At 41.1% G+C, this 18,216-nt stretch overlaps 2 protein-coding genes across 4 annotated transcripts; one reads left to right on the top strand and one right to left on the bottom strand.

Moving 5' to 3' along the window:
• Positions 1 to 1,630: 1,630 nt before the first annotated feature.
• Positions 1,631 to 13,188, top strand: LOC306939620 (CD209 antigen-like protein D). The gene is made up of 8 exons (XM_079524253.1): positions 1,631 to 1,708; positions 3,405 to 3,520; positions 4,672 to 8,102; positions 9,216 to 9,326; positions 9,477 to 9,545; positions 11,958 to 12,100; positions 12,608 to 12,732; positions 12,884 to 13,188. Exons 3-8 carry the CDS (start codon positions 7,925 to 7,927, stop codon positions 13,035 to 13,037), a joined length of 780 nt encoding a protein of 259 aa, XP_079380379.1. The 5' UTR covers positions 1,631 to 1,708; positions 3,405 to 3,520; positions 4,672 to 7,924; the 3' UTR covers positions 13,038 to 13,188.
• Positions 12,859 to 17,364, bottom strand: LOC306939621 (microsomal glutathione S-transferase 1-like). Of its 3 annotated transcripts, XR_013791893.1 has the most exons (5): positions 17,088 to 17,364; positions 15,619 to 15,749; positions 14,372 to 14,463; positions 13,377 to 13,704; positions 12,859 to 12,994 (listed from the first exon to the last, which is right to left on the bottom strand). XR_013791893.1 is itself a non-coding variant. In XM_079524255.1 (4 exons), exons 2-4 carry the CDS (start codon positions 15,742 to 15,744, stop codon positions 13,458 to 13,460), a joined length of 465 nt encoding a protein of 154 aa, XP_079380381.1. In that variant the 5' UTR covers positions 15,745 to 15,749; positions 17,092 to 17,364; the 3' UTR covers positions 13,330 to 13,457. The 3 variants fall into 3 exon arrangements, 2 of the variants coding, with proteins under 2 accessions (XP_079380381.1, XP_079380380.1); XM_079524255.1 differs by lacking the exon at positions 12,859 to 12,994 and having other exon boundaries at positions 13,330 to 13,704; positions 17,092 to 17,364; XM_079524254.1 differs by lacking the exon at positions 12,859 to 12,994 and having other exon boundaries at positions 13,330 to 13,704.
• Between the last annotated feature and the right edge of the window lie 852 nt (positions 17,365 to 18,216).

An 18,216-nucleotide genomic window follows, 5' to 3' on the forward strand; every position in this document is an offset into this window, starting at 1 on the left:
GTGCGTGCGCGCGCACGCACGCACGCACACACACACACACACACGCACTGTTATGTCATGTGCTGTAAACACAGGGCAAGTTTACATGCTATGCCTTTTAATGATAAGGTCACACCCACATGTGACGGCTTTATTCCAACAGATATTTTTTACCAGCTTTTGATGGTATATTGTACAGTACAACTAACCCCCAAAGGACATTTATACTTTGTAGCAATAAATCAGTAGGTGAATGATGACGTGTCTCTTATAGAAACATTCTGTATATACTGTAGATGGTGTAATGGAGAGGTGAACTACAAAATAAATATCTTCATTTCAATGGTTTATGGCTGGTGCATTGTTAATCTTTGGTATGGTGAAAACATTAATATATATATCTGTGTGGCTCAGGAGATAGAGTGGTGGCTTGGGAATCGGAAGGTTCCCGGATCGATCCCTTGCTCCCCCTATGTTAGTGTCGAAGTGTCCTTGTGCACAACAAAGCTGCTTTCTTAAATCAGCATTTTCTCCTACAACCTCCTACTTCCCAGTAACTGACAACAACCTTATGACTCGTCACCTTATTAGCTTAGGTCACCAGGTCATTTAGCAGTGGTGGAAAAAGTAAATTCTAAGTGAAAGTCAATACTCAGTGTTGCAAGTAAAATTCCAGAATTCTAAATGTAGCCTACTTTAGTAAGTACAAAAGTATTGGGATCATTCAGAATGTAGGCTACTTAAACTAAAGTACCAAAAGTAAATACTAATTATACAGGAGGTCCCATTTCAAGTTTTAAAATCTGTATTGAAATTTGGAAATACTATTTCGGGTGGGCAGGGGACCGCATTCAATTGTCTTATTATAATTATTAATTTTAAATAAATGTAGGCCATGGCCGTCGTTGCCCCATGCCCCGAGGTCACAGTGGCCTTTATGCCCCAGCCGACTACCACTTTCTTCCTCTGTCTTCGACAGGCTGGAATGGCTTAGGGTCGACGACAGAGTACAGCATCTTGCAATGGGTCTGGTCCACAAGATTCGATACACCACCAAGATACCCATGTACCTGTCTAGATACTTCCTTAATGTTAACGAAGTCCACACCCACAACACCAGAGGGAGTGCAACGAACCATGTACAACCCAGATTCGGCACAAACAAGGGACTAAATTATTTTCGCTCCTATGCCACCAAAATGTGGAACGCCCTACCAACTGTCATTAAGACATGCGAATCCCTTGACTCCTTCAAAACCGCTCTCAAAGGGCACCTACGGATGGCTGCAATTCGAAACTGGCCCCCGTAAAATCTGAATCCCCCCCCCCCCCCCCCCCGCCCCCCCCTTTTTTCCCCTCACTGTATATATTTATTTTCCCTTTTTACCTCCTTTATGATGAATTCCTGTTCTGTCTATAGAAGTGTCTATTTGTACGTCTCTAAATGTTTTGATGATTTGAACATGGTGGACCCTATTGGAAACAAGTGTAATGCTTAATTGGGTCGTCCACTCACAGTTAACAGCCTTTGTATTGAGTTTGTGCTTGAAATGTACTGTAATTCTGCAAACTGTTAATAAATTCTTCAATCAATCAATGATCATGTCTACACGATTGTCAGTTTTGTCACATATTTCAGCAGGTCACCAATCTCTCTGTAACACTGCAACGCTGGAGTGACACAGTGGGATTCCACTAGCTAAATCTTGATTTAATCTCCACTTTTCAGGTACAAAATAAGTATGCCAGCCCTTGTTATATGATGTCTTGTTATGTTTATGGATTGGTTAGATTAACATTCTGACCGAATATTGAGTTGTTTACATTAAGTGCATGTGCCACTGCCATCATGTTGTTAGCCCCAAGTAAATTAGCATTTATAGCATCTATGTTTAGGTTGCCAACATTGACTCCCAGCAATACGGTTCCCTGTTATGTTCGGTCGCCCCGGTATTTTTTCTCGTTTCTGTTGCGCAAGCATTACTGTAGGCTGTGAACATTAGCATCTTTAGTGTGTGTGTGTGTGTGTGTGTGTGTGTGGGGGGGGGGGGGGGGGGGGGGGGGGAGAGAGAGGAGAGAGAGGAGAGAGAGAGAGAGAGAGAGAGAGAGAGTTAACTGCATTGTCTTCACCCAATACATTACTTAATTTCTATTGTTTACTCACCTCATGATGTGTTGAATACAAGGGGTTTGTATAACATTGCTTCTAAAAATGAAGAAAATGCTTGCTGAATTGAAGTAAATTGGGGCCAAGATTAACAGCAAAAACATGTAAAATCTGGTTATAAACACCATAGCAAATAAATAAATAAAAATAAACACCAAAGAAATTTCCATTTGTGGAAATGATCTTATATACAACAGTGGTTCTTGACTTGTTCAGATGAATTGAGTAAGAGGCAGTGGATCAGGGGTAGAGTGGCCGGTAGAACAGCCGGATGGGAACCATGAGGTTCCCAGTTCGATCCCGGGTCCCCCAGTAGTGTTGAAGTGTCCTTGAGCAAGACGCTGAACCCCTAATTGCTCCCGATGTGCACGTTTGGTGCCTTGCATGGTTTCCTCCGCCATCGGTGTATGAATGTGTGTGTGAATGGGTGAATGTAATGCACACAGACCCCCTTTCCACCAGTTGGTTCTCAATGGGAACCGGTTCAGTTCTTTTTGGTTCTTAGTCCATGAGCCAGAGTTCCAAAATTGGTGGGAAAAACTAGACCTACTATATTAAATTGTTTATAGGATCAATACAAGTAAATGAATACATGATAAGTTGATAACCCTTCCACAGTAGTAGCTTTTTCATATTTTCGATTCTTTTGCATATTTTCCTACATAATACCTAATTTGCATATTTAAAAATGTCAAATTTGTAATACAATAAATCATTGTCTTCGTGTGAGTACTCAATTGGGGAAGTTTCATGGTGATAACAATCTAATATAGGTATGGTTTTGCCCACTCAATTCATAATTAACGTTCCAATTTTGGAGCTCTGGCTCATGGACTAAGAACTGAACCGGTTTGAACCAACCGGTGGAAAAGGGGCCTCTGTCTATGTAAATCACTTTATAAAATTGCTATATAAATGCACCATTTACCATATACTGTGTGTGTGTGTGTGTGTGTGTGTGTGTGTGTGTGTGTGTGTGTGTGTGTGTGTGTGTGTGCGCGTATCAGAACTGCAGATTCACTCCCAATCTTCCGATGCAGTCTGAAAACGCACCTCTTCAGGCTCCATCTTAATATAGCCCATAGCACTTGCTATAGTACTTGCCCTAGCCTCGACCTCCTACAGGAGTATGCTGCTGCATAGGCTCAATTTATGTAACTTGAATTGTATGTAGATATAGCACTCTATTACCATGTTTTTTGTTCTTGCTTACTGTAAATCGATCTGGATTACTAAATGCCTAAATTGTATAAATCAGATGTCTACGACTACCAGTGATTCCGACTCAGCAGCCCTCATTGAAGACCTGAGCTCTGCTGCCCCCTTGAGGACTGCTGCCTGCATGACTCCCATCTTCACCCTTGAGGATCACAAGTGAGACACACACACACACACACACACACGCTTTCTCAGGCACCATAAGGTTTAAGACTTTATCAGGAAGACTGCACGTAATGGTACAGGCTGGAGCGACACCTGTCAGCAGGGAGTGTTGGGTGGGAGGAGTAGGAAAAAGGCTCTATGTCCCTCCGGTGGGAGCTCCTCACTCAGTGGCAGGTGAGTCAGTAGGGGGGAACATTACTTGCTCCTGGCGACGTGCTGTGATGGAACAATCTTTACCCTGATATGAGAAACAGGAAATTATAAAACTAAACTAACACCATGCCAACATTTAAAAAATCTTTTACCAAGTGCATAATTGTTATGATTTTTTAAAACATATTAAATCCCAGTTTATAGGCATTTTAGCTCCTGGAAGCCATCATGTTTAAAAACAACAATTATGCACTTGGTAACTGCATTTTTAATTTTGGCATGGTGTGGTATGACCATAAGGTTTTCAAAAACCATTGCAATTTAATTTGGCTTGCCACCTAGTGATCGGTTTGTAGTAACAGAAAGAAGAGAAATCTCTTCTATCAATTATTTGGCGTTTCAACCATATACTGACATATCTAATAGTGGTTTCATTGCACTTGGGGGAGAACCAAGTTTGCGATGGTTTTTGAAAACCTTATGCCCATACCTAGCACCATGCCAAAATTCAAAAAGTAGTGCATAATTGTTATGATTTTTTACATATTAAATCCCAGTTTATAGGCATTTTAGCTCATTTTAGCCACAGTTTATGACATCTTGAACGATGCCTTTGTTAATTTTTCCTAAAATCTTAGTAGGCCTATGTTATTTACCACACGCAATAGTAACAGAATCCATTGAAAAATCTCTTTAATCAATTATTTTGGTTTTCAACCATACCGATACGTATCTAATATTTGAGTCTGTGCAAACAGACCACTAGGCGGCGCGCCCAACACGTTTGCACAGCTTTTTGAAAACCTTATACCCATACCTAACACCATGTCAAATTTCAAAAACTAGTCACCAAAAGCCAAATCTTGGTGATTTCTTAAGAGTTCGCCCCCAGCTAATTACAATAATCAATACAAAATAAACCAATTGGTTGATACAATCAGAAATTGATTTGTTCTCTGCTGATGTTACGTCCTCTCTCCTCCTCGTAGATCTCACACTCCTTCCTGTGTGTAAAGAGAAGGTTTCCCCTGAACAGCAGATGAGTCACAGTCTGGTTCAGGTGAAACTAGAACCTCCACAGATGAAAGAGGAACAGCAGGAGATGAGTCCCAGTCCAGCCCAGGTGAAACTAGAACCTCCACAGATTAAAGAGCAACAGCAGGAGATGAGACCCATTCTGGTCCAGGTGAAACTAGAACCTCCACAGATTAAAGAGGAACAACAGGAGATGAGTCCCATTCTGGTCCAGGTGAAACTAGAACCTCCACAGATTAAAGATGAACAGGAGGAGGAGTTACTTCAAAGACCAGAGGAGGCTGCAGGGTCATCGTTGACATTACTATCAGTGAAAAGTGAAGATGATGATGAAAACAGAGAGACAGAGCCTCTAGCCAGCACCTCAACTCAACACATGAAAACACAAGCTGATGTAGAGCACTGTGGAACATCACAACCAACTAGTTATGACCAGCTCCTCTCTTCACACAGTTCTGAATCTGACATTACTGAAGACAGTGATGACTGGAGTACCCATACAGGAGACAAACCCTTTGCTTGTTCCGTTTGTCAAAAAGGCTTTAGCCGATCTCAAGATCTGAAAACACACAAGAGGACTCATACAGGGGACAAGCCCTTTGCTTGTTCAGTTTGTATCAAAAGGTTTAACCAATCTGGACATCTGAAAACACACATGGGGACTCATACAGGGAACAAGCCCTTTGTTTGTTCCGTTTGTAGCAAAAGCTTTAGGGAATGTAAAAATCTGAAAACACACATGAGGATCCATACAGGGGAAAAGCCATTTGCTTGTTTAGTTTGTAGCAAAACCTTTAGCTATTCTCAAAGTCTGAAAACGCACATGAGGAATCATACAGGGGAAAAACCTTTTGCGTGTTCAGTTTGTAGCAAAAGCTTTAAGCAATCTGGACTTCTGAAATCACACATGAGGACTCATACAGGGGAAAAGCCATTTGCTTGTTTAGTTTGTAGGAAAAACTTTAGTTTATCTCATAATCTGAAAACGCACATGAGGAATCATACAGGGGAAAAGCCTTTTGCGTGTTCAGTTTGTAGCAAAAGCTTTAAGCAATCTGGACTTCTGAAATCACACATGAGGACTCATACAGGGGAAAAGCCATTTGCTTGTTTAGTTTGTAGCAAACGCTTTAGCTTATTTCAAACTCTGAAAACGCACATGTGTACTCATACCGGGGACACACCCTTTTCTTGCTTTATATGTGGTAAAAGCTTTACTACAAATCAATCACTGAAAACACACATGCGTACTCATACCGGGGACACACCCTTTTCTTGCTTTGTATGTGGTAAAAGCTTTACTACAAATCATACACTGAAAAGACATATGAGGACTCATCCGGGGGAAAAGCCCTTAACTCCCCCTGCTCTCCCCGAGTTTCCCGAGTTCCCCTACTAAACCCCAGCCCTCGCCCACCCCTTCCAGCAGTGTACTGGACACAGCTGCGGACAATGATAACGTCACCAGTGGGGTCACTCTATGTGAAACCAGGGAAAGACTTGGGACTGACTCGCTTGTCTTTGCAGCTTCCATACTAACTCAATGGAGGTAGTGGACACAGGGAAACGCTTGGGACTGACTCGCTTGGCTGTGCAGCTTCCATACAAACTCAATGGAGGTAGTGGACACAGCTGTGGTCAATGATCATGTCATCAGTGTGGGAATCCAGAGTGGGGGTCTCACTTGCCACCAACCACTGCAGACGTCCCACTTGCCACCAACCACTCACCATCCGTCACGCAAAAAAGTGGACCCTCAGCGATATAGCCGTCAATGTGGCAGCCCCTGTCCTCTGGAATTCTCTCCCCTTGGAGTTTCGCCAGACGCCTACATTGGACTAGTCTCCACTGAAGAGACATTTGTTGGCTTTTGGCAATTAGTACCTCTACCCTCCTTCGTCACAATGATTGTCCTTCATGTGAAGACCAATGATCGTTATTCAGAACAAACCAATCTATTTTATATGTCTCCTTAATCTCTTCAGCAGCAGCCTCTGTTTACATCTCCGGCGCACAACCCACACTGTTGCGTTCACGGAGATGTGAATTATTCACCATTTTGTATCTGTTTTGGGACCGTCCATTTTATCCTGATGGCCTTCATCCGAGTAATGCCTTAGAAACAAATGGATGCCAAATGTTTGCAAATTTGTGTCGCTCCGTAATAGTGTTGATTTCAGTGACTAAAACTATGACTATGAAAACTAATTTTTTCACAGAGGAAAACAAAAAGATTAAGCTACAATGACTAAAACTAAGACTAAATATACTAAATAGCAGATCTACAAGCTCACAATGCATCACACTAAATATACTGACAATTTTGTCAACAATTAAAAACTGGACTAAAATGTCTGGCAGGAACTAGTGGAGAAGTAGCCTCGGAGACCACATGCATTTCCCTTTCAAAACAAAAGGAAACGCCTGGGCGAGAACCCCTTCAATTGTGGTATACAACAGCACTAACATGTCTCTCTCTTTCTGCTGATTACTGATGCTCTGCAGCTTTATTCAATTCACGCACACACACACTCATCTCTCTCTCTGTCTCTCTAATTAATTAGTCTCATCTGCTGCAGCTGTGGTGTGTTCACAAAAGCCAGATTAGACGATAAAATTACCCAAAATGTTATTGAAAGTAAAATATCCCTTTAACTGTCATGGGGCTGCCCGAGAGTGAATGAAGCTTTATTGAGCTGAAATATTTACATATGACAAAAATATCGAATACAGAAAAAGCCATCGCAATGTGTTAGAAAGAAAATGTGCAAAACGCTACTTGTGCCTATACAGTAAGTTCAGATGCTATTCAGGTGAAACCCAACAGGTCACCTGCGTCAGCTATAACTTCCTCTATACGGTACACAATACACATCTACAACTATACTTCCCTGTTTTGACTTAAGTTGTTCCCTTTCTCTTCTACAAACACAGTAAGTAGTGTTGACATAGAACACAGCAGAGAACACAGTCGATTGCAATAAAAAAACGAGGATTTTCTACTACAATCACAGTATAGATTGAAGTAAAAACAGACCAGAGAAGAGCTTATTATACTACAATCACAGTATTATATATCAGTAAAAACAGACCAGAGACAAGTGGACCAGGGTTCAGCAGAGACGGAGAACTAACGTCTAAATTACAGGACATATTTTGTGGTCGTTATAACTTATAGTATAGAAAGCTATTTGAAGAACAAAAACGATGTCCGAGGAACATCCTGGCGGCGAGAAAGATGCCACCGCAGAGCAGTTCCACCTTGAGGTGGAAAAGATAGTGAGCATCTACGTGTCTCAAGACAATCTGACCATATATGAAAACCCCTGGGTGGTGGAGAACACTTCAAACGGCATGCAGGACCCTGGGACGAGTCAGCTGCCAGGTAGGAAATAGGAATGCACTCACACACATACAATACAACAGGATAGAGAAGTGCAGGTTTTCAAAACTTTGCATATCAGGGTCCATTATTTATTTGGCATTTGAAAATATTATAACTTAGAATATTTGGACATGGACCCGTAAGGGTCTCATTTTACACCCAAGAGTTAAAGATCTGTAAGGGCCCATTTGGTTACCAACTCTCCATTTAGCAGCCTGGGGACCACCTGAAACCCCCTCAAGGACTACTGGTGGTCCCCGGACCACTGGTTGAGGACCGCTGGTTGAGAACCACTGGGATAGAGTATAACCCACAAGCTAACATATATATAATACATATTGTTGCTGTCGATCAGAAACCTCATATTTTAACTTTATTGTTTTTTTAATTGGCGCCCTACTTGATCCCACTAGTCTCAAAAATAGCAGAAACTACAAGCTTGAAATGTGGTGCGAGGTAATGCGTTTTGAGCTTGTCGATCTGCTATGGTTGCTATTTTTGAATTTGAATCCTGAAAAGTAACTGTTTTGGACTAGGGCTGTATGACATTTTTTGGCAAATATCAATATCCGATATAATGAATTGCTGTTATGGCCGATAACTCATATAACCAATGTCGATATGATCTCATTCTGTATTTAAAAAATATACTTTTGTCCATTCTGAAAAAAGGGTACAACCACTGAATTTTTTTAAAAAATGCCTCTTTATTCCAAAACTATTATTGAAATGTTGGCCCATATCCCAACATAAATAGCTTGAATGTTGTATTTTTATTTAAAAATGGTCAAACTTGTTTTGAAAGCTTCCCCTGAACACACTGATAGAATCTGCAGCCTTCATCATCATAAAGGGCTTTTTCATGCTTTTTTGTTTATTTTTCAACATAATTATAAAATAATATTTTGATATCGATTGCATTGCATTTTAAGGCCGATACCGTTATATGTGATGACCGATTAATTGCACATCCCTATTTTGGACATATGAAGTTTCCACCCGACAGAGACGATAATTATTCATTACAAGCTATTAGTGCTAAGCCTGCAGCACTTGACCTAGCCTTGATGACCATGCAAAGGTTAATTTATGTCTGATAACTTGTTTTTTCAGTCCCTGTCCATGGGGAACACACTGCTTCCTTCAGAGCTGCAGTGGGTTTAGGACTGATGTGTTTTCTACTGCTGACCGTGATCATAGGACTCACTGTAGTGACTGTACAATGTGAGTGTATGCGCACACACACACACACACACACTGATGGTTTTATATATTATTTGTTATAGTATGTTTTGATGCATTTGCGTTATTATTCATGCTCTATGACAGTCAATAAAGACAGAAGTCATAATTGTTATTCATATTCTATGACAGTCAATATAGATAGAAATCGGCTACGGGCAGAGATGGTCAACTTGAAGAAGGACCGTGAATGTTTAAATGGTACAAACTACAAGTTTTTTGTCTTTTCCCACTACCTACTGTAGATAACTGGCTGATGTTTTGTGCTAACTCAACTGAACCAGAAGTCTCCAACATGCATATGTGTGTCTGTAACACACTGTAGTGTTTAATACTGTTATGATGACTAGAACTAAGACTATAAATATACTTTGACAACTAGACTAAATGTTAGGGAGGGACTAGTGGAGAAGAGATCCAGTAGACAAGTCATTTTATGCGTGGTTGCGCTCTGGTGTTTTGCACTTTGAGCTAGAAGATTGGCTATTTTCAGCAAATGAAGTGTAAAATCAGCCAAAATAAATTTTAGTCGACAAAATCAACTTCGTTCAATTTGGTTCTATCGAGTATACTTTCAGAGTTGCACTCCACTTGGATCCTCCTAACAGGAACTAAAGCTAGAGGCAAGGAAGCAACCAGGTGCTCAGGAGGTGTGCAGGTATAAAAAATGTAAAAATAGTAAAAAGGTGCTCCTGGGATCAATCGGGATACCACATCTATATAGAACAAAGCGGAGATCCGGGGACACTCTATGTTAAAAAATGAGGAAAGCCTTATTGAACCGACATGTTTCGACCTATACGGTCTTCATCAGCATATAACATGTATATCGGAGGACACAGACAATAGTAATAGTAGCAAAGGTTAATATAGAGCCCAAATGAACCTATAAAAAGCACATGAAGTCTATGTCCTCATTCAGGCCAGGCGGGGTAATTGCATCCAGGGTTTCTGGATTCACACCCTGGATGCAATTACCCCGCCTGGCCTGAATGAGGACATAGACTTCATGTGCTTTTTATAGGTTCATTTGGGCTCTATATTAACCTTTGATAGCTTTAAGTGTACTTTTTCATTTGATGGTTCCTTTTTCACACGTTTCCTTTTTTCTACTTAATGATTGCCTGATTGTTCTTATGTAATAACAATGTAATGAGTTGAACCACGTGATCTGCTTCTAAGTGGTTAATTGCTGGACTGGTCCCCACCTGTCTCCAGCCCTATTTAATGAGTTTGTTGCTCTGTGTTTTGTTAGCCCTGATGAAGACCGTATAGGTCGAAACATGTCGGTTCAATAAAGTTTTCCTCCTTTTTTAACATTAAGTGTGCCCGGATCTCCGCTTTGTTCTATACAGGAACTAAAGCTAGTTCTGACATACTATTGGTCCGACTGTCATTAGAACGACAACCTACCTCAAACCCTAACCTAACCATAACCGCAAGCACGTGAGCAGCGCATGTTCGCCAACCTTAATCCGGTCGCCAACCTTAACGCATGTTCGCCAACCTTAATGCATGTTCGCCAACCTTAATCCGGTCGCCAACCTTAACGCATGTTCGCCAACCTTAATGCATGTTCGCCAACCTTAATCCGGTCGCCAACCTTAACGCATGTTCGCCAACCTTAATGCATGTTCGCCAACCTTAATCCGGTCGCCAACCTTAACGCATGTTCGCCAACCTTAATGCATGTTCGCCAACCTTAATCCGGTCGCCAACCTTAACGCATGTTCGCCAACCTTAATCCGATCGTTGTTTCCGCATGTCGGTCCTATGGTATGTCGGATAAAAATGCACACCCCCCTCCTAACTATATATATATACTATTGGAATCCTAACAAGTTTATTTATTTGTATTTATTTTTTAATGTCTTGGACCCCAACCTACACTGTGAAATCCTCAGGGCTAATTTCACTCTGAGAGTTAGGGGTCCATTTGTGACCCCATTTGTGCCCATAGTCACAGGGCAGCACATTGAAAACCAGTGTTATATTGCATGGCTTTGCATGCATGACATTTTAAATGCTGAAGACTTTCCTCTTTCTGAGCTGTGTGCTGTAGTGTCATGTTGTTTTATAACACAGCATGTCATGTTGTTTTGTTACCTTTTATTACGCGGCTTGGTTGAATGCTTGATTCTGATTGGTCAATTGCTGAATTCAGCGGTGTGCTATTTCTGGATAATGACCGATCAGCTCTAAACAGATCTGCGCTGCATGAATTTTAGTCGGTATCCAATGTGACAGCCATGTAAACAAACACAACTAAACATTGCTCTCAAGAATGTTTTTGAACATTTTAAGTGAGAAATTGGCGATGCAGTAACCTAAAATTGATAATATTTGATCAACACTTCTTTGTTGATAAGGAAAGGATAAGGAAATCCTTTTTTTATTGTTACTTTTGGGTCAATTTATCAATTCATGTATTAAGTAGCCCCGTAATAAGCGCGATAATATACTCTACTTTAGAATAACCCCCTTCAGGATGATTAAACATCTCGCTTGGTGTTTAATCATCCTGTGCATTATTTCTCAACAATTACCGGTGCAGCATTTATTATCCCTTGCATAACAGTAACACACGTGCCATGTTGTTGTATAAAACCGAAGGTACAGTTTGCACCAACAACTGGAGGTGTTTGGGGAACAGTTGTTATCGTGTCTCCAGGAGAAAGAGAACGTGGATGGACGCCAGAAGAAAGTGTAAAAAGGATCATTCACACCTGCTGGTCATTAACAGCGACGAGGAACAGGTGAGCTATGCATGGTGTCTCCTTCTCCTTTGCAAATAGACAGGTGCCCGTTGAGCACCGGCCTACGCCAGCTTAGGAATGACGCAAGTTGGGAACGATGCAAATAGACAATGCATGCTCTCTCTAGGTTGTCCTCAGACGAGCCCTCCATCGTCGCTTCCAGTTATCCCGGTTCTCATCTCCATATATCTGGCCAGTTTGTTTGTGCTTTGCGCTCCTGTGTCTTACATCCACATGTAAGACACACCGGTCACGTCCCGCGTGTTGGTTCCCACAGCACTAACGTTGCTGGCTGGCAGCTCTTGGTGTCTTTGGCAGTGTCCTGCTAGTCTCATTGTCCTGGCTGCTATTTTCTGGCTCACCCAAGGCATCGTACAGATTGTTGTTGGTAACATGTGTACTCTTGCTGATGTTAAGTAATGCATGCAGAATTCTGGTGTACCACCCGTCTAGAGACTTATTTAAAATTAAATTAACAATTAAAAGATGCATGTCCGTTTAAAACAGAAGTTTATCCTGGAACTAATTCCAAAGGAGATGATTGGACCGGTCTGGATTGGTCTGTCTACCAATGACAATGGAGAATGGCAATGGGAGGATGGAGCACCACTCTCACCACAACATAACATTACGTAAGATGTAACATTATATACACACACACACACACACACACACACACACACACACACACACACACACACACACACACACACACACACAGTATGTACCATCATATGTGTTGATTATTTGTACACATAGAGGTTGTTTATTTATCTATTGTAGGTTCCAGGATAATTGGCAGTCAGACACGGAGGAAACATCTGGGATGGACAGACTTTGTGCTGGAGCCTCTCAGCATGGATGCCATGTTTCACCATGTGATGAGGAGTCGTTCTGGATGTGTGAGAGAGAGAGAAAGATCTCTGATAAACCTTAAAACATGGTGTGGGTGTGTGTGTGTGTGTGTGTGTGTGTGTGTGTGTGTGTGTGTGTGTGTGTGTGTGTGTGTGTGTGTGTGTGTGTGTGTGTGTGTGTGTGTGTGTGTGTGTGTGTGTGTGTGTGTGTGTGTGTGTGTGTGTGTGTGTGTGTGTGTGTGTGTGTGTGTGTGTGTGTGTGTGTGTGTGTGTGTGTGGTCATTTCCCCCCTCAAAAATATATATTAAACAATTTCTAGAAAAACATTGAATTTAGTTTTTTAATTCATGCTTTTATTTTTTTGTATTTTGAAATAATAATGTAGGAAATTAGGAATGTAGGAAACAAAAACATAAAGAGACCCAAAAGTGTTTCCACGACCCACAAAGGGGTCCTGACCCAGTGTTTGGGAAACAGTGATGTAGGCCATAGCGAAGTCATCTCTACAGGTAGGTGGCGGTAGTGAGCACCCTGTAGGCCATAGACAAGGTGACCACCATGCCGGTCATCCAGCTCAGGGCTCTGATTGGCTGGGGCAGAGGGCTCACGTACGCCACCGTGTGGCAGATCCGGGATGCCGCAAAGACCCGGAAGTGGATCAGGGCCGTGGCCAGGTCCGGTCCAGTCAGAGAATACAGCAGACCAATCAGAACGAAGGGAACGACGTTCTCCAAATCATTCTGGTGACATCTGTGGATCAGAGTAATCCACACTTATTTTTATTTAATTTTAATTAAAAAAAAAATTCCTACGATTTTGCAACCCTTTTTTTCACCCATGTGTCATTATCTAATGTATTAAGATAATGACATTATCTAATGTAATCCATTGGCGCTACACACTTCCTCTGCCAACCTGGGGAGAGCAATGGACTGACCTCATGCTTCTTTCTATGCATGTCCTCATGCATAGAAAGAAGTTAGTTAAAGCTGCTTCTTATCACCTGGCTTCTTATCACCTGACAGGGGGGGGTGTCCCCGGTTGGACGTAGCGTGTGGAAGGAACGGGTGGAACACGTTATTCCAACCAGTTCCTTTCCCCTCCATCAGGTGCCCTGGCTGGTCAGGTGGAGGCAGTTTAGAGACCAGGATTACTAAACAGAAAGGCCCTTTTACCAACCCCACCCAGGGTATGAGCACTGATGATGCAGAGGAGAGAGCACGCCCCCAGCGCCCACAGCGAGAATCGAACCCAGGACCTTAGCTGTGAGGCGACAGCGCTACCGACTGTGCCACCGTGCCCCCAAGTATAGTCCACACTTGACTCCGTAACACATGATCCCGAAATGAATCCTCTCTCACACGTATAGCGGATGTGAGATCCGCTACGTGTCGTGAGCTTGCAGACGGAGTCGTACCTTCGTACTCGCTCCACGTCCGGATCCACACGGACCAGCTTCCTGTCCTCTTCCCTGGACACTAACCTGGTGTCCTCCACGTTTGCAAACACCTGGAGACCAAGACAAGTCACACGAGAAGAGGTGAAGTTGTAAAATGTAAAAATGAAATGTTCTGTGTTTTTAAACCCGACGCTCCCCATGAATAGTTAGTTAAAGTTAAAGATGGAGTGCCAGTTTTTCCAGTTTTTCATGTGTGAGGTGAGGTGAGGTGTCTACCTTGGAGTCGTTTTTTTGTGCAATGGTGTATTAACGTTGTATTTAGGGTTTCTTCCTGGAGGCTGAACCCTTGACAGTCAAACGGGCCAATGAAATAAACAGTAATATAGTGACATCACACTATCAGCCCCTCCCCTAACCCCTCCCTCTTTATCATACAACTACAGCTGTGGGTGCGGCTTCAGTTCAGGTGGATCACCACCCACCAGGCAAACCAGGCATACTTAATGAACTGGTGGGCGTGTCCACATACAAGCATGATTTTAACAAATACTGTACACTTTTTGGAAAAAGTACTTCCTCCTTATATTATAATAATACCTGATGATCATGTTTTAGGGTGGAAAGAAATCGTGGCACTCCATCTTTAAACTTAATAAACTTAACTTATTTTCAACTTTATCTTCAAGAAATTGGTCCTAGTTAATGAAATACATGGCTGTGGATGGCGCAGGCTGAACCAGCTTGAACAAACACTATTTAACGATTGCGACCATTGTCATATAATCGGTCCAGGAATAGCCTATAAAAGAATACATACTGTATCACAAGTTGTTTTCTAATCACTTGCTTTTCGAGGTACATTGTACTTACTTACTTACTTACTGCCCTTTATGCCGGCTGGCATGTAGGGCAGCAACAAAGGATCTCTGTCCCAGGACAGACTGAAGTGGAGATCCTTTGTTGCTGCCCTACATGCCAGCCGGCATAAAGGTACATTGTACACAGTACATTTTACTGAGACGTTTTGAGCTTGTCGATCTGCTACTTCTGCTACTTTTGAATTGTAATCCTGAAAGTAATAGTTTTGGACATATGAGGTTTCCACCCGACAGAGACGATATTAAGGTTGGGTCTAAAATGCATAAGCGAGGGATAATATACCCCGTGCCGGTCATTGTTGATAAATTACCCCCAACAAGCGCACACAGTTTCACTGGTTAAACGGAATAGGTAGTGAGCGTTGGCATTAGTATAAAGCGTGCTACCTTCCTGGTCAGACGGAAGTAGGAAGTAAGCGGTGACATCAGCATCATCTTCACAACGACCACGGTAGCGTGTGTGGAGAACGCCAAAAACACCTCGCTGTCAATCATATGAGTCAGCTCCACCATTTTACCTGCCAGGAAGTAATAGTATCAATAAGTATCAATAACACAAAATAGAAAACATACTCTGTTTACATGTTAGAACGCCTGTATTAAAGACATTTCATTGAGTTAAACTATATTGGCACCAACGTGAAAGTTCTGAAATTGCTAAAAATTTGTCACTTATTAAAAGATATCAGATCTACAAGCCCTTTGGGATGCAAGTTTGCAACGCGTTCTGTACTTGTAGATCTGCTCGTTGTGAAAGGATTGACAAGTTTTGCCAATGACTATGTTGATGCCAACACTTTTGCACTTTTACTCTAGTACATATTTAAATACAGTTCTTTTTACTTGTAAACAGCATTTTTTCATATTGCAGTATTGATGTATTGATAAGATGTTCTTCCAACACCAGTGTTAATTTTGCCGACTAAAACTGACAAAAAATGTTGGCAGGTCTGAGATTTGAATGGAACATACATGTTATGTTATACTAATCCCCTCGACTACCTTTTTTCACTGACGAAAACGAAATGAAATTATGATGACTGAAACTATGACTAAATATACTGACAATTTCATCAACAAATAAAAACTAGACTAACATGTTAAGGAGGGACTAGTTGAGAAGAGATCCAGTAGAACCAAGAAGTAATTTTATGCTTGGTGTCGTGCTCTGAAAATATACGATCTACAAGCTTGTGAGCTTGTAGATTTTACGACGCCATCACGTCCTGCCAAATTATATAAATCAACTAATAACTAGACTAAAACTAAAACATTTCAGATGACTACAATATGACTAAAACTAAATGGAATTTGATTCAAAAGACTTAAAACTATTATCCAACTTTGGCAAAATGAACACTCAACTCTTTCTTCACCATAAAAGGAGGGAATTTTGCTCTAAATGCAAACAGCCTGATTTGATTAAAACAACAATGTGCAGCATGAGCTGTACTGGAAAAAGGTACTTGCATGTTTTACTTTAGTAAACAATTGCAATACCACAATATAAACATACTCTGTTACAAGTCCTTTATTCAAAACTTGAAATCAAATTCTGTATTAAAAAGTATAGGCATCAAAATAGATACAAATATAAAAGTACCAAAGTAAAAGCACTCACATTTTAAGTAAACAGCAAGTTTTACAAGATCACACATCACAGCTATAACATAAGGCTTAGTTTCTTACATTTTGGAAATGATATATATACTTTAGGAAATACATGCAGTTGCTATCTACCATTGAACATACATTTTAGTACAGGCCATAGCCATACTTTAGCATATACTAACTGGTAACATTATCTACAGATTATATGTATAGCATATAATCTGTACTATATAATTTATAGTAACCTACTGTATGTCCTCCACGATCTTGTCTTTTTGGTTGACGGCGTTGGTCCTCGTGGGGACGTCTCTGTCTGTCCAAGGTGTTTCAGCTTGTACTCGTGCAAGGGGACGTCTCTGTCTGTCCAAGGTGTTTCAGCTTGTACTCGTGCAAGGGGACGTCTCTGTCTGTCCAAGGTGTTTCAGCTTGTGCTCGTGCAAGGGGCCGGATGTCTCTGTCTGTCTGTCCAAGGTGCAACACGTACAGACTTGTGGAATGTCTGCCAGATGTTACGCAATCCGTCTGTTGGACAGAGCAAATGTTAACCCCTTGCAGTCACACACTGACACAGTTTCTACACCCATTAAGAGCAGATTCTACAAAATGCCTTCTAAATCAGTAGGCCTATAGTTCTCACACTTTCAATATTAAAGGACATTATAATATAAAAATAATGATAATAATAATATATATATTTTTCAACCAAGGTTCATGTTTTAGGTTGTTATTAGAAATAACGGTAGTGGGTCGCACACACCAAGACTTCATCAGTGTGGAGTAAGAGTAAGGTTGTTATTAGAGAAAGTAGAAGTTGTGTGTTAATTTTTTTCATTTGCTGCTTTTATTCGTTTTAACGATTTTAGCTATTTTTGACGGGGGCGGGAGCATTCGAACAAGTGGCTAAATATGTATTTTTTTTACATTATTTTACGGAGATTTCTTTATTATTATTTACTATAGTCATTAGTCCAGTCCTACTAGACCCCAGGAAATGACATCTGGCCACAGTAGCCTAGTTGTTTTCTGTGTGTCTGAACGAACAACTGAATACAAGGGGGCTGCCATACTGTGTGGCTCAATATGTCAGTTTGTCACCTCCCCTTTCACATTCAATAGATCATGTGATCTTTTGTGGCCAGATGTACTTTTCTGAGGTCTAGGACTATAGTAAATAATAATAAAGAAATCGTTGTAAAATTTAGCCACTAGTTTGAATGGCCCCACCCCTGTGTCAAAAAGAGCTAAAATCGTTCAAACTAAAGAAAGCAGCAAATTAAAAACAGTAAATAAAAAATTACGCTCATCTTTTACTTTCTCTAATAACCTAAAACATGAACCTTAGTTGAAAAGAAAAAAACTATGTTGTCCTTTAAA

The sequence above is a fragment of the Electrona antarctica genome (assembly GCF_951216825.1).
Source record: "Electrona antarctica genome assembly, chromosome: 16".
In the NCBI taxonomy this organism is placed as follows: domain Eukaryota; kingdom Metazoa; phylum Chordata; class Actinopteri; order Myctophiformes; family Myctophidae; genus Electrona; species Electrona antarctica.